Source organism: Haliotis rufescens, unplaced genomic scaffold (assembly GCF_023055435.1).
Source record: "Haliotis rufescens isolate VD_foot unplaced genomic scaffold, xgHalRufe1.0.p SCAF_88, whole genome shotgun sequence".
NCBI classification, from domain to species: domain Eukaryota; kingdom Metazoa; phylum Mollusca; class Gastropoda; order Lepetellida; family Haliotidae; genus Haliotis; species Haliotis rufescens.
In genome coordinates, this window is record NW_025964381.1 from 304,431 (window position 1) to 322,224 (window position 17,794).

Sequence of the window (17,794 nt, forward strand, 5' to 3'; positions counted from 1 at the left end):
CTTCCCACTACGCCACGGAGTTGGCCTCTGGGCAGACGCTCTACCCACTACGCCACGGAGTTGGTCTCTGGGCAGACGCTCTACCCATTACGCCACGGAGTCGGCCTCTGGACAGACGCTCTACCCACTAGCTACTGAGGCGGTCTCTTGGCAGACACTCTACCCACTAGCTACTGAGGCGGTCTATTGGCAGACGCTCTACCCACTAGGCCACAGAGTCGGTCTCTGGGCAGACGCTCTACCCACTAGGCCACGGAGGTGGTCTCTTGGCAGACGCTCTACCCATTAGCAATTGAGGCGGTCTCTTGGCCGACGCTCTACCCACTAGCTACTGAGGCGGTCTCTTGGCAGACGCTCTACCCACTAGCTACTGAGGCGGTCTCTTGGCAGACGCTCTACCCACTAGCTACTGAGGCGGTCTCTTGGCAGACGCTCTACCCACTAGCTACTGAGGCGGTCTCTTGGCAGACGCTCTACCCACTAGCTACTGAGGCGGTCTCTTGGCAGACGCTCTACCCACTAGCTACTGAGGCGGTCTCTTGGCAGACGCTCTACCCACTAGCTACTGAGGCGGTCTCTTGGCAGACGCTCTACCCACTAGCTACTGAGGCAGTCTCTTGGCAGACGCTCTACCCACTAGCTACTGAGGCAGTCTCTTGGCAGACGCTCTACCCACTAGCTACTGAGGCAGTCTCTTGGCAGACGCTCTACCCACTAGCTACTGAGGCAGTCTCTTGGCAGACGCTCTACCCACTAGATACTGAGGCGGTCTCTTGGCAGATGCTCTACCCACTAGGCAACAGAGGCAGTCTCTTGGCAGAAGCTCTACCCACTAGCTACTGAGGCGGTCTCTTGGCAGACGCTCAATTCACTAGGCCACGGAGTCGGTCTCTGGGCAGACACTTTATCCACTTACCATGGGGGCGGTCTGATGTGATGGCTAAATGTGGGAGGTCATGCCAAAACCCACAAGCACAGGTAAGTGTAATGTATCATGTTGCCTGTTACGATCATATCATGTTGCCTGTGATGATCGTATCATCTTGACACACTGTCGTGTACAAGTGCAACCCCAAGGACATCCATTCCCCTGTCAGCATCACCAGCCTGACGGCAGCCAAGTGTGAAGGTCACTGTAACTTCAACAAGTGTTCATCAAGATGCCTGTGAGATAGCTACACCAAAAAGCGATTGCTCAGACACTAAAAACTACCTTCATATTAAATTTATGAAATTGCCCTTCAGGGAGTACAAAAGGAAGTGAGCCTCATTATATAGACTGAAGGGTTGCAGAGAAACAGTATTGTGATGTGTAGACACAGATATGGTACGCATGCTGGAAACCAAAATTCAAACCTGTAGTGAAGACAGCAAACCCACAACCCACTTGGCTAGTGAGTATCAGAGGGGAGACATAAGACATGAAACAGTGAACGCTATTTTACAACTTACAGAACAGACTTTAAACAACCAGTTTTGAAGCTGGGCCAACATTTCTTACAGGGAATTTCTGTGGCAGACAATAAATAAATAGAATCTTGTGGGATGCAGTACTCTGAATATGAAACAAATCCAACTTCTCAGGAAGACTTTCCATAAACTAGAGTTCTGCACACGGATCTCAAAGAGCCCTCTGACAAACACTGCCATGGCTAAAAGCCAGACAGATTGAGACCTCTTGACGAAGCCTACATCAAGCCCCCTCCAATCTGTCAATATTCATAAATAGGAGCATCAACCATAAAGAATCAATTCCCATGAATAAACTCATTCAGGACATGATCCAAACACCAGCTAATAACTCCAGACGTCCATAAACAAGAATTACGCCAGCGCAATAAGCTAATTATTTTAACGATGTTGGGTCAAAGATTTGTCCAACAAACATGTGCCAAGATGTTGAGAAAAGTACCCAAAGGATTGCACTGAAAGAAAACGCTCAATATCACCACTACCTAACCAAGAAACACAGATCGATAATGAACTACCAGCTCCAACAGTCGCTTGCTCTCATTATCAAGCAAGCTCTGAGTGGTGAGCTCCTCCCCACCTGGGACGCAGTGATCTTCCATCCAAACGGCCATGCCTGAAGAGGACCAATTTGAGGGAGGTCAAATTACTGAGGGCCAAATGTGGGAGTGATTACTGCCTGTGTTAATCCGACCCGGAGCATTCAAGATGGTGGTGGAGCAGGATGAGATATCTAACGAGGATAGCATCACCTTAAAGTGCATTTTCAAGAAATCAAGTTCTGGTTCAGCGATGATATTCAGAATGCTTCTGCAAAGTGCTACACTGATCAATCAGCTGTCTTAATTATCCCTGAAGAAGTTCTAAATAAGACTTGGAGACCAGCATCAGTACATTCAAGTCTCATATTGACTAAATTAAGCAGAAACTAAAACCCTCATCTACATTATCTGAGTGAGTGAGTGAGTGAGTTGGTTTAACACCGCTTTTAACAGTATTACAGTTATATCACGGCGTGTCAGCTTAATGTGGGAGGAAAGCCCGAAGTGATGCAAGTCTCAGACGTTTTCCACTTCAGTGAAACCCACGAGCAAGGGTATAGTGCTGACAAACCTAGAAACATAATCGGGGCTAACCGGGATTCGAACCCACAATCATAGGTTTCTGGCATGCCCAAGGGACGCAACTCTGCACAGCGAATCGCGGCGCCTAAGACGACTGGGCCACCCGTGCCCCCATCTGAGTGAGTGAGTTTGGCCGCTTTTAGCAATATGACGAGCGAACGCTTAAACCACTAGGCTACCCGACCGCCTCTACATTATCTGAGTGAGTGAGTGAGTGAGTGAGTTTGGTTTTAGCAATATGGCGAGCGAACACTTAAACCACCCGGCCACCTGACCGCCTCTACATTTTCTGAGTGAGTGAGTGAGCGAATGAGTTTGGTTTTAGCAATATTACGAGCAAACGCTTTAACCACTAGGCCACCTGACCGCCTCTACATTATCTGAGTGAGTGAGTGAGTTTGGTTTTAGCAATATGACGAGCGAACGCTTAAACCACTAGGCCACCCGACCGCCTCCACATTATCTAAGCAGCAGTTATTTACAAGTTTTGGAAATATCATATTGTGTGATGGATTAGGTCACGGTTACTGGAATACAAGAGAGGAAGAACACATCAAAACATGCTTGTCGTGTTCATCAAGTGGAGTAATTTATTAATATGCTGAAACTATCACAATCTACACATGACAACGTCACAAAAACAACCCATGCAAACTCCTCGAAAGTGAGGGCAGGATCTAACTTGGGTCGGAACATTCACATCAGACTCACAAAACATGTTAGTTCTGTTGTAAAATGAGATACTTATTGGTTTTTAAACTTATTTTCATCATATCCCTTCAAGTGTCAGTGAGTGACCAATCTGAGGAGTCGAAACCAGGGCTTCAGTGTGACGAGCTAACGCCTTATCCACTGGGCTACCCCTCTGACCTTCAGGAGTTGGTAGAAGGGGTTAAAGGGGTTAAAGGGTCTGTTTGGGGCTGAAGTGTCAAACCTGCAGACCCATGAATCATTAATGTTTAACATAATGACAAGCACCCCTTGACTTAGATCCCTGATAACACTGATAAGGAATATCTTTATGCTCTAAGACTACGAAACTAGGAAAGTGACAAGGGTTATTTGAAAAGAAATTGTATGACATCATTGTTTTATGCAGTGTCAGCTATATCACATCTATCCGGCCAGGATCAGTGACACCGGGGTTGGACAGTGCAAGCATTGGACAACGCACTTATAAACAGGAGTTAAAAGTCATTGGAAAAGCCTTTCAGTTACACCCAAGTGTGCCAGTGGATGGAAAGTCTGAAAACCAAGAACCTTCATCTGGGCAAATCTGGGGTTCGAACCCAAGGTTAGCAGAACCTGGCATGTCTAAGGGAAGCAACTCTGCACATGGTAATCATCACCTTGGGTCACCACTATCGTCAAATGAGAGTTTGGTCACTGATCTGAGTTGGTCCTGAAAGGTGGTCACACTGCTTCTCATTGGCAGACATTGCTCACATCAAACCACCGTTTGGGTTCCTCCTAACAAGACTAAAACCAGTCTTTCCCTGGAGTGAGTGAGTGAGTGAGTTGGGTTTAACGCCGCTTTTAACAGTATTCCAGTTATATCACGGCGTGTCAGCTTAATATGGGAGGAAAGCCCGAAGTTATGCAGGTCTCAGACGTTTACCACTTCGGTGAAACCCACGAGCACGGGTATGGTGCTGACAAACCTAGAAACATAATCGGGGCGAACCGGGATTCGAACCCACAATCATAGGTTTCTGGCATGCCCAAGGGACGCGACTCTGCACAGCGAAACGCGGCGCCTTAGACGACTGGGCCACCCGTGCCCCCGTCTTTCCCTGGAACAATTTGAGTACAGTTACACTGGTCGGAAGCAACGATCCAGCCATATCACAACAGGGAACACAAGGGCTTCACACACTGTCAACATGTTGGGAATCAAACCCTTGCCCTTTGGCGGTATGAGCCCACCATATAACTGCAAGGCTACCCAACCGCCCTTACAAGGATAGCATAACAGCTTCAGATCAGGTACTTCTCTAGGACATAACTGTCATCCAAAACGTCCAAAATTTTAATGTCCAGGATTTTATTCAAATCTGTTAATCCTATACAATTATGTCCTTTCAAAAGGTGATCACATCATGAAACCTGCCCTAACCTGCCCTAAATTCATTCGTCTGTGGCAAGACCACTATCCTATAACCATGCGTCACACCATGGAATGAATGGCACTAAATGAAAAAAAAACAGATGAATAAATAAAAAACAAAAAACAAAGAGCTATGAATGAATCTACAAGATTCTGAAACAAACAGGAAAATGTGAGCAGTGTTAATCGCTGAAGACCATTGGATTAGGATTAGAGAGATAATCACACTGGATTAAGTCACACTCAAACAGTCCTGGTACTGAAACAAGGGCGGCAGTGAACACAGTCTAGCTAGGAGACCAAGTAAAGCTTTACCCGTGGAGACTAGCATTGAGAGTCCTGCACCTGAAAAAGCCAATTGAATTCAAAAATTGTTTTAAAAATCATTTATTGGACACAGAAATATTTTAAAGAATGAATGAGTTACAATGAATTTGAACTGATGATCTAAGAAGCATGAGATATCAGTCATGAAGAGTGGAACATGTTTATTTTGAAAAGATGTTTGCAGAAGCTCTGACTACTTATTGAATCTACCTTCTAGTCCTAGTTACCAACCATCCTCAAGACAAGGAAGCAGGAGCTTGTTCATAAACAGTCTTGTCCCATCATCTTCCTCTTCCCATCAAAAACAATTAACTTATGATGAGAAGTTGTAAACCTCAAGCTCAGGCAGTTTTTCCCACAATGTTATCGCAAGGGTATCAAAATTCTCAGGGGCCGTCCTGTTATGCTATCGCTACTTGGGAAAGAAGATTGTAAAGGTAATTATCGATCCACGTCACAATTTATCACCAGCATGTCAAGCAATGAAGTGAGGTATCTGCAGAAACATACACAAACAAACACATGTTCTATGAAGGAGATCTTATAAGAGTGAGGTTTGGCTTAGCTCAACACCACATACCAGTACACCAGCCAAGCCTTAGCTACATCAAAATAATATATTATTCCTTTTAAAATAATGTTCCGATTATGTAAGCAATGAAAATAAAAAAGAAATAATTAAGTGGATATTATGAAATCTTCCATATGCCAAAAATCGTCAAATTTTCGCTATATTAGTGCTTAATCTGTACGTAATGAATGTGTTACCTTACATGTTTTACCGTATATAACAAAAACTTAACTTAGTTGTAAATGCATTATTTAAATAATGTGATAAACATTACTTTCATATTTATATACAGTAGGATTAGACCTTTCAAATGGGAATAACATATAGTAGGAAACATGTTTTACAAGCAGATAATTTCCTTGATAAATGTAGGCTTCATCTGACACACCAGAGTCTCAGGGAACTCGGTGTCACAGCAGTAAAAGATTCTGGGTGACTGGTGTTAAAAGAGTTAACAGGGGCACGGGTGGCCCAGTCATCTAAGGCGCCCCGATTTGCTGTGCACAGTTGCGTCCCTTGGGCACGCCAGAAACCCATGATTGTGGGTTCGAATCCCGGTTCGCCCCGATTATGTTTCTAGGTTTGTCAGCACCGTGCTCGTGGGTTTCACCAAAGTGGTAAACGTCTGAGACCTGCATCACTTGGGGCTTTCCTCCCACATTAAGCTGACACGCCGCGATATAACTGGAATAATGTTAAGAGCGGCGTTAAACCCAACTCACTCACACTAAAAGAGTTAACCGTCAAACTGCTGAATTAAATAGTTGTGACACTCAATCTAAGGGTTAAAGCTTTTCAGGACATTATTTCCGTGTTATCATGGCTTGTCAGCATCAAGTGGAAAGAGTGAGTGAGTTTGATTTTACGGGGCTTTTAGCAATATTCCTGCAATATCACGGCGGGTTACACCAGAAATGGGCTTCACACATTGTACCCATGTCGGGAATCGAACCCAGGTCCCAGAACTTCGGCGTGAAGAGCATCAAGTGGAAGAGAAACGGATCATATACTTCACCATTGTGATCACAATAAGGAATATCTGGGATTCAAACCTCTAACAACAGATCCTGGTAACAAAGGGGGCTTACTCTGCACACAGTGCCTCTGACCAAACTCTTCCAAGACTACGAGAAGCTAAACTGCCACAACAGTGCCACCATACACACAGTTATTAAAACCATGCAAAGCAACATTGACGGGAGCGTGGTGACAATGTTTCCTGACTCTGTGATGAAGTGTTCCCTGAGGGCTAGGTGGAGACTCCGTCCACCCATCCATCACAAAAATACCTATCAGCATATTATCAACAATACTGACATGGTCGCGCAATAAAAGCGTGATAAAAAACAGCATGATAATGCAATATCTCGACAGCTTTTATTCTTTTATCTAAACAACAGCATCCTGCCAGGAAGAGGGCCACTTTAAAACATGGACAAAAACAGGTATGTCAATGTCAAGGTCTTTGTAGCAGAGTTGGCCAGAAGTTCTACTCACTAGACCGTAGCCATGTCAACAGTGAAGGGCGTCTATTACCAGTTTCTTTCAACCAGGGTATTATAGCTCGGTGTAAACGAGTAGTGTAAATTTGTTGAATTGTATGTAGGTATTAGCGTATAAAGTACATACAAAATTGAATCACCTTGTCACCCCGGCGACTCTTATGGTGGCAACCCGTCTGCTTTATGTTGGAGTGAGTGAATATGGTTTAGCAATATTCCAGCAATATCACAGCAGGGGACACAAGGAATGGGCTTCACACATTGTACCCATGTGGGGAATCGAACCTGGGTCTTCGGTGTCACAAGCAAACACTTTAACCACAGGGCTACACCCACCCCAACATTTTTAGACCACTAGTCCTCATGATGATAACATGTAGCAAACCTTTAAAAATTGGTAATTTCTACTGGTCCTTATGATACGTTAACTCTTGGGCAGTTTGGCAAGGACTACAGCACAATTTCTCACGCTGACTACCATGATGAAGGGTAGTCATTATTTTCATTTGTACTTATTGAATTAATTAATGTAAGATAAGAAATGGTGGGGTGAATCTGTCCCTTCTCTGGCAACAGAGTCCAGGAAGGTTGATGTTGTCATGTTCCACATCTCTTTCACAAGCACAGGAAGGAAGGAAGGAAGTCCAGCACCTGCTTTAATCAAAATATTGTAGCCATGTGTTGTGGGTGCCTGTATTTCAGTATCATCACAGCATGTCATGTGATATGTGCCCAAAGTGATGAACGACATCTCACAGCTTCGGTAGACTCCAGGAGCAGGTATGAGTGAGTGAGTGAGTGAGTGAGTGAGTGAGTGAGAAACTCAACTCGCAACACAAATTGTGGCACCTTAGACGACCGGACCAATATTCAGCGCCTTAGACGTTCGGTAGACTCCAGGAGCAGGTATGAGTGAGTGAGTGAGTGAGTGAGTGAGTGAGAAACTCAACTCGCAACACAAATTGTGGCACCTTAGACGACCGGACCAATATTCAGCGCCTTAGACGACCGGGCCAATATTCAACGGCTTAGACGACCGAGCCAATATTCAGCGCCTTAGACGACCGGGCCAATATTCAGCGCCTTAGACGACCGGGCCAATATTCAGCGCCTTAGACGACCGAGCCAATATTCAGCATCTCAAATGACTAGACCACTGGTCTTATTCATATGGTATAGTACATAATTACAGTGTTACTCAATTGCACCCAAGCTCAAAGGAAAGTGTGATATTCGTATATTTGGGAGTACGGCTCTGATGGAATCCAGCAGTGAGGCCAACCAGTACAGTGAGTGGCTGAATCTGCAATGTCGGAAACTAGAGAGCTTGTGGGATAATTCTCCTGAAGCCTGCTACCTGGAAACTAATTGACCCCTCACCCCACAGTCAGCATATTAAATCACTCAATGGTGTCTTGCTACTACTGACACCAATCACTTTCAACCTAGCCTCTAAAATCCAGCGTCTGAGAGGAATTTGCCGCTGCAGGAATCTGCCGGAAGAGATTCTCATTAGTACTGCTGCACTGTCTGGGAACAGGTTTGAAAATTGTGATATTGTCGAAAAACAATCCTGGGCCCTGCTCCACAAAGCGATCTTAGCGCTACGACAGTTGTAAGTCTATGTTAAAGTATGGGAGTTACGATCGACTTAGCCCTAAGATTGCTTTGTAGAACGGGGCCCAGATAGTTTAGCATTAAACTTTGGGATAATAGGTAGAAGAAACATTTTAGAAATTGTCTCCACTGCAAGAGTTGTCATGACGACAGAGTGAGTGAGTGAGTGAGTGAGTGAGTGAGTGAGTGAGTGAGTGAGTGAGTTGGGTTTAACACCGCTTTTAACAGTATTCCAGTTATATCACGGCGTGTCTGCTTAATGTGGGAGGAAAGCCTGAAGTGATGCAAGACGTTTACCACTTCGGTGAAACCCACGAACACGGGTATGGTGCTGACAAACCTAGAAACATAATCAGGGCGAATGGGGATTCGAACCCACCATCATAGGTTTCTGGCGTGCCCTAGGGACAAAACTCTGCACAGCGAATCACGGCGCCTTTGCCGACTGGGCCAACAGTGCCCCCCATGACGACAGTGACTACCGTCTAGTGACAGTCTAGAGACAGTCTAGTGAAAGTCTAGTGACAGTCTGGAGACAGTCTAGAGACAGTCTAGTGACAGTCTAGTGACAGTCTAGAGACAGTCTAGTGACAGTCTAGAGACAGTCAAGAGACAGTCTAGTGACAGTCTAGTGACAGTCTAGAGACAGTCTAGTGACAGTCTAGAAAACAGTCTAGTGACAGTCTAGTGACAGTCTAGAGACAGTCTAGTAACAGTCTAGTGACAGTCTAGAGACAGTCTAGTGACAGTCTAGAGACAGTCAAGAGACAGTCTAGTGACAGTCTAGTGACAGTCTAGTGACAGTCTAGAAAACAGTCTAGTGACAGTCTAGAGACAGTCTTTGGACAGTCTAGTGACAGTCTAGAGACAGTCTAGTCAGAAGCAGGGTCCAGTGAAGCTTCTTTATATCCAGCAACGTAAGTTAAAAAATGCCCACAAAAATGGACTGAAAAAGATGTCAAGTGACCAATTCAGGCCAGCAACCTGTGATAGCCTACATCACAAAGGGCAACACCAGGCTTAGGAATACGGACAACAAGCCGGCTCAAGGTTAAGTTAAGGTAGCTGGCTAGATTGTCAGGGTTTTTCAGGTATTGTTATTGCAGGGTGGGCATTATAATGTCAGAGTTGGCTTCCCTGCATCAGGTAGCCGGGGATGGGGAGTCTGTGGCACGCCATGTTGATGTGCAGCCCGTGTCTCTCTGTCAGAACTCATGCATGGCAGCCTACCATGGATCACATCTCGCCATAAAAACATCAAAGGAGGAATGTGGCCAAGTCTACATCAACATGTGCGAAGACCATGCTTCGCTTGTGGTCCTGTCATGGACAATATCCCGGAGAATGCAAAGGGGTTGTTCATAAAGATTTGTCACTGAAACATCCAATCTAAGATTACAGGTCACAATTTTATTGTTATGGTAAAATGGTGAAATACATTACAGGTTGTGACCGAGGGGTCACTGATCGGCCACGGGGCCACGTTCGTAACCACAAACAAGTCATGGCCTTGACCTTGGGTAAATACTGGCGTACATCTGCAAACAGCGAAGACCAGCCGTCAACAGCAGTGCAGGGCACCTTCAGTGTTATCAGCTTACAGCGATAAGTAAACACTGCCACGCTTCTGTCGTGAGACTGTGGTCGAGGTAAACAACCACCTTGCTACTACTACACATCTGTTCCGCGGGGTCGTGGGTCACCTGCCACACAAGGACACTTCACACTTACACCGGGACAGGGCGGACTTCACACCAAGGGGTCATTTCAGGTCAGGCAGGTGGGGGGAGGAGCTTAACGAACCAGATCACCCTGCCTGTCACATGGCTTCAGGTGGCTGCACGATAAGATAAGATAAGATAATCTGTTGTGTATAGATACACTTGGGGCTGGGTACAGTTGGACATTGATTATGGTCATGTTTGTTTGTTTGTTTGTTTGTTGTTTCAAGCCACACTCAGCAATATTCCAGCTATATGAAGGCGATCTGTAAACAATTGAGTCTGGACTAGACAATCCACTGATTGACATCATGAGCATGGATCCACACAATTGGGATACATGCATGAACCAAGTCAGCGAGCATACCACTTGATCCAAATTAGCCTCCTCTTACGATAAGCATGGGTTGCTGAAGACCAATTCTACCCCGGATCTTCAATGAGTGTTCGAAATTTAGGGTATCCCTGGGGTCATGGGTCTTTGAGACTCGCTCCCATACAATTTGAAACCAGGGACCCCTGAATACCACAAAACCAATTTTTATTGTAGTTGGATTTTTGGACCAGCAGTGAATGGGTACTGTTAACCATCCAGCGCCTTTATAGGCAGCTTGGGGTGTATACTCCCCAGGGAGCAGAGAAAGGTGATCCATTGACCGGGGTAATAATGTAGCGCCCTAAGGATGCTGTAGGGTGATGATTTGGTGCATCATAAATATGCTGATTATGATTTTGAGTGAGTGAGTATGGTTTTATCCGCTTTGAGCAATATTCCAGCAATATCACGGTGGGGGACACCAGAAATGGGCTTCACAAATTGTACCCACGTCAGGAACCGCACCCGGGTCTTCGGCTTGACGAGCGAACGCTTTAACCACTAGACTACCTGACCGCCATTATGATTACGATTATGATTATGATTATGATTACTATTATTACAAACAGGTCAGCAGCTCTAATCTCCCAGAAATCTCAATGGTTACAATATTTCTGGGTTAATATTTTTCCAGTTATCAAATCCAACTATTCTGATACTCACCACCATGACTGTATTGTAAATTGACTTCATCATAACTTGACTGCATATTATGCTCATCAGAGCTTGTAAAATGTCCCTATTAGAGTCTCACAGTCTAATGAAGACTTCTTATCGTTACAACGGATTCCATGACATCAGAAGAAATCACATCTATAATTATATATCTGACACGCCCACACTACATCTGCAATTTGTCCCTGTGATGGAATCAAAACATTATTCCCCGTTGTGTGGACAATTACACCATGTCGTCCCATCACAACATAGAGCATGATGCTCATCACAATGGCATGTTAATTAAGTCGGCAGCACACCTGTAATTATTCACCTGGAGATGTAATTAAAATATAATTTACATCTGTAACATTTTTACCTGTTAGTCATACAAATACCTACATCCCTTGTGAATATGAATTTCCGACACACTTTTCACATACACTGTCAGACATGTTAATTCCTGTATGGGTGAGTTATTAACATGGCGCCAGTGGATATACCGTATTCGACGTAATAAGCGCCCCGCTCTAATAAGCGCCCATGGCGATAATTGCTAACATATTAGCTAGTGAACAATCCCAATTAGCACCCCTTTCGATTGATCAATGTACACAAGACTTATTTATTCGCGTATAATACGCAATCGTGTGTTATATGCACCCTTCATTATGGGCAATTAAATTCTGGAAAAATATATCTGTCGTTCATGAACATTTCAGGCTGTCAGCATAAACCACGAAATTTATCTTTCAACTCAATTTTGAGAGCGCCCTGGGCGGGTATTACGTCGAATACGGTAGGCGGATACAGGATACCATCGCAAAACACAAGGGGAAAATAATCTTCATTTTTCAATGACCGTACTGACTTAAAGTTTTGTAGCAATTCTAGTAATAAAAACATCATCCAATTATACATTTGTGGAGGATTGAAAATGTATCTAGAAATTCCTGATTTTAACCACAAGTGTTGTTTTTTCTGCCTGGGGAGGTTATACACTGACAAGGGTTGCAACACTTCCTCATTCGGGAACAATAAACTTCACTTGTTTGACATGATGAAATTCTAATGTATCAAATTCAGATGTAAAACTGTCTGGTTTCTTGCATGTTGTTTAATACATGCAGCGACTCAAATAATACCCGTTACTGTGTCCGCATTCCCTGCATATGTCATCGCTATGGAAACCCTTTTGAAATGTCTTGCATCATATTGAGCAGATTTTCATGTGACCACAGGCTGTTCTTTTCTAATTTATTTGACTCAATAAAGTTTTGATTATTCAGATTATTCAATTTGTAACATTATATATATGTATATGTATTAATTTGTACGGTGCACTGCAGAACAGCGTTAGTGAGCTGGGTTGGTTGGTTGGTTGGTTTGTTGTTTAACGCAACACTCAGCAATATTCCAGCTATATGACGGCGGTCTCTAAATAATCGAGTCTGGACCAGACAATCCAGTGATTAATATCATGAGCATCGATCCACGCAATTGGGATCGATGGCATGCATCAACCAAGTCAGCAAGCCTGACCACCCGATCCCGTTAGTCGCCTTTTACGACAAGCAGAGTCACCTTTTACGGCAAGCATGGGTTGCTGAAGACCTATTCTACCCCGGAAGTTGGGTTAGTGAGTGAGTTGCCACTTTCCAGCAATATATGGGGCCACCAGAAACTGACTTCATGGATTGCGGGGAATTAAACCCTTGTCTTCGCCCTGACAAGCAAACGCTTTAACCACCAGGCTACTCCACCATACAAGCATACAGGTGTCAACTTCTGCCATTATGGGAGGTAACTCTATTAGTTCCTGTTCTATTAATAGCATATTGTGATCTCACAAACTGATGTTTCAAGTACTGTGTGTACCTAAGTATCAATAATATTGTAGGTATTTGTGAATCGTTACAACCCTTATATTCACTAGTCCGCAAAAATTATCTGTGTTGTCTCCCTAAAGGTAAAAGGGGTTGTGCACAAGGAAATGTCACATGTCCTTACATTTTATTACAGTGAGTGAGTGAGTGAGTGAGTGAGTGAGTGAGTGAGTGAGTGAGTGAGTGAGTGAGTGAGTGAGTGAGTGAGTGAGTATGGTTTTACGCCCCTTTCAGCAATATTCAGCAATATCACGGCAAGGGACACCAGAAATGGGCTTCACACATTGTATCCATGTCGGGAATCATCCGGGTCTTCGACGTGACGAGCTACCCGACCGCCCCTTTTACTACACAGACTAGGCGACTTATGTTAATTGTAAACACTGCAAACTAGAGAAACTCCTTGTGTGGATGAATCACAAGTAAGTCTGTAATGTCAGGACAGAACCAGACACAAGACTCAACATAACCAGTCTGTCAGTAAATCACAGCGCTGTGTGCTGCTCATGTCTCCGACGTGTGATGAGAATACTATGAGGATTTCAAAACTAAAACTAAAGCAAATGTATGGTGGGATACCTGTCGACCTGTCTGTCTGCCTACCTGGCAGGTGTGTTAGTTGTCAAGGGATCGTCAGCTGTTGGAGCCACTGTGCTAACTATTAAGATCATAGCATCTTTTACCTATTTTGAGAGTGAGTGAGTGAGTTGATGAGTATGGTTTTACGCCGCTTTTTGGAATATTCCAGCAATATCACGGCAGGAGACACCAGAAATGGGCTTCACACATTGTACCCATGTCGGGAATCAAACCTGGGTCTTAGTGATGTGATGAGCAAACGCTTTAACCACTAGGCTACCGAACCTATTTTGTGATCATGTTGGTGTCACCTATCATCGTCATGATGATGATGATGATCATCATCATCATCACAAAGTTGCCTATGTCACGAGATTGTGGTCACTGTGTTACCTGTCTCGAGATCGTGGTAACTGTGCTACCTGTCTGGAGATTGTGGTCACTGTGCTACCTGTCTCTAGATTGTGGTCATTGTGCTACCTGTCTCGAAATCGTGGTCACTGTGCTACCTGTCTCGAGATCATCACTGTGCTACCTGTCTTGAGATCATCACTGTGCTACCTGTCTGGAGATTGTGGTCACTGTGCTACCTGTCTCAAGATTGTGGTCATTGTGTTACCTGTCTCGAGATCTTGGTCACTGTGTTACCTGTCTCGAGATTGTGGTCACTGTGCTACCTGTCTCGAGATCGTGGTCACTGTGCTACCTGTCTCGAGATTGTGGTCACTGTGCTACCTGTCTCGAGATCGTGGTCACTGTGTTACCTGTCTCGAGATTGTGGTCACCGTGCTACCTGTCTAGAGATTGTGGTCACTGTGCTAACTATCTTCAAATGGTCGTCACTGTCAGGTGCACCAAGCACCTGCTTTGTAGCCTTTGATCTGACAACAATACAGGGCAGACCCATCCGGTGACATTCCCTATTCAACACCATGACATGCTTCTATAACCGAACACACCTTTCTGTGACTGACAACTGATGCTGGACGTGGACTTTGATCTCAACAAAAAAGGGCTGAAATTGGTGATCTTATTTTCAATTGCTTGTTCCCTTCTTTGTTGTCAATAACAATGGTGACAGCCCTTCTACCTTGTTCTCCAAGGTACGTGGTATTGCCTGCTAGCTTAAGGCCGATTCTGAATAGACTTAATTTTGTCAACAATGCAACATATCTGCCTCATTATTTGAAACATACCAGCTAGTTCATGTCCTTTAGTGTTGCCCCAAAAGAGTCTCTCTACACAAAATATCTTTTCTAACTTACAAATATGTTATTTTCCAAACCATACACAATTAGCTTTCATCGATTTTGTTTGGCGCATTTTTAAAAAATTCAATAACTCTGAATGCATTTCCTGACTGATGCCCAACACAATTCAACAGGCACACTCCCTCCTGGCGCCGATTCTAGTTTCCTGGTTACCTAAATCCAAATAACAACCAACAGTATAGGGGGATGCTTCTACAAGCAAGTGGTCGATGGTGACTGGCATCCCAGCATACACATCTCCCTCTCCCCTGATACACTCCAGGTATCCTGGTACACCAGCCTCACAGCACATCAATATTATGATAAGCTTCATTGATCCCCCTACCACATCATGCAGAGACGAGAAGCCACCTAACAGTGCAAGTCTTCCGCTCCACCCCTGCAAGAGAAGAGTATTGATACAAGCACTACCCCCCCACCTCCCTTACCCATAGGACTTGAGGTAGGAGAATGCTGCCACCAGAAAACTGTCCGGGAATTTCCGATCCGGCGAATGGAACGAGGGAAACTGTTCAACCATGTCCGCCGATTTTTCCATCGTTCTGATAATCACAGCGGCGGCACTCATTGAGACGGCCAAGTTCTCCTTCCTTACCTGGCACATAAGTTCCGGCATGAAGACGCCGACGTATGACTCCACCGTGGCAGGAATAATAGCAAAGCACCAAGACCTGCACCGGATTGTCTGTTTATAACACACACACCAAACCAGCGTGACACACACTTTACTCCCACGACCACTTGCTAGCTGGTCTGGCCACCAGTCAGCAGTACAGGCACATCTGCTGGTAATGGCATGTATATCAGTCTTCCAGCCTTCAGGTGGCACTCTCTCTCTCTCTCACACAGCATTCAGACTCTCATCTCAGCTGATCACCACTTTCACGCATGGAGGACAGCCAATCAGCATCCAGCAGGCCTGGTCGCCTCATTACTATTCATGAAGCCCGCAATAACAAACCCAGTGTTGTTACTGCTGGCTCGGCGGGACTAGACTCAGAGCCATGACGACATCTAGTTCATGGAGTTAGGATCGATACAAAATAACACTCAATTCAATTTCTATTTATGGCAGGTGTTACCTGGCTGTATGTTATTTAGAATGTATACCACAGCCTTTTATATGTGATCAATACATGTCAAGCACACAACCTATTTCCAAAGGCATAGTACTACCTGCATACATGCCACCATGTATTCATACTGGTTGCCTTAGAAGACTTGAAGCAATAACCACCACATGCCACAATGCATCTGGATAACATTCACGCTGTCAACAACAACTCTGTATACAGGAAAGGCCACTGCAGTGTGTAGGGATTAGACGAGATGTCAGTGACCCCTCGATCGTGTATTAAACTCCCTAAATACCACAGCTCCATATTCTGATGTCCTGGCTATGGGGTTTGTTGGGATTGTGTCAAATACTGCAGCTTGTAAACAAGGTCTTTAAGTCAGTGTTTTGAATTCTCAGGGCAAAAGAATCACACCAACAGCTACATATGAAATCAACACCTTGCCAAAAGCATTTATTTTTTTAAGACTGATTGTGAATTATTTTTTCAAACTGTACCTTATTTACATATGTCTTTAGGTAACATTGGTTTAACTCTATTACCACATGTAATAGAATATATGTTACTCAAAAGTACTAAAAGAAACTTCTATTCTTCTTTATTACTATAGTTAATCTGTCATTAACATATTAACAATAGTAACATGAAAGAAACAGTGTTCTTTAACTTCTTTAACCCTGCATTCACCAATATGCAAGCTATATGATGGCAGTCTTAAATTAATTGAGTCTGGGCCAGACAATCCAATGATTGACATCATGACCATCGATCCACGTAATTGGGATACGATGACAGCGAGCCTGACCACCCGATCCCATTTGTCGCCTCCTAACTGCTTTTGCACGCCATATAGTGATAGGTAGTCAGCAATATCAAAGTTATTTCACAGCCACATGTAAATACTCAAGTCTGGACTGGACAAATTAACTGAAAGCACATGCACCGATCCCCACAATCCGGGTACGAGCCAAGTCACCAAGCCTGACCACCCGATCCCCAATAGTCGAATCTACCAATTCACAATTCTACCCGTGAATCCACACCAGGTATCTCCAAGATGATCTCACGATCAATTGTAGCATTAACCACACTCATTACCAACAGGTCCGCCTCCGTGGTCTAGAGAAAAGAGGGAGTGCCCAGAAAGAAGAGGTTTGGTGGTTTGACTCCCAGCCATAGCAAAAGACAGCAAAAGACAACAAAAATGTTACTTGTTGTTACCTTGCCTGGTTTCTGTATTACGGGAATATTTGTTTTTAGCAGTTCAGAGTCAGGACATTGTGTCTTAGTGTCCATGTTAAACTGCAGCATGGTATCTCAGTGAGCAAACACTATAAAACTGACATTAGTCCTGACTAGCACCAGCACTAGCACTAGCACTAGCATGCACACACACACACACACGCTATATCAGTGCAATTATCTTGAAAGCAATGTTAATCCCACTTCACCCCACCTCCTTCATCTGTCTCACAGACCCTGATACAAATATATCAAATACAGCCCATGC

General features: G+C 44.3%; 1 protein-coding gene across 3 annotated transcripts in view; it reads right to left on the reverse strand.

The window, feature by feature from the left end:
- Positions 1-17,794, reverse strand: part of LOC124114577 (TSC22 domain family protein 3-like) — an 83,739-nt gene that overhangs the window by 21,929 nt on the left and 44,016 nt on the right. The window contains exons 1-2 of one of the 3 annotated variants that reach the window (XM_046475203.2): positions 15,637-16,096; positions 5,017-5,046 (exon numbers count right to left, since the gene is read on the reverse strand). The exons of 1 other annotated variant lie outside the window; for it this stretch is intronic. In XM_046475203.2, the coding sequence (XP_046331159.1) occupies positions 5,017-5,046; positions 15,637-15,824 (218 nt within the window). In that variant the 5' untranslated portion in view covers positions 15,825-16,096. Of the gene's footprint in view, positions 1-5,016; positions 5,047-15,636; positions 16,097-17,794 lie in introns of those variants that run through there. One more of the 3 variants, XM_046475201.2, reaches the window with a different exon arrangement.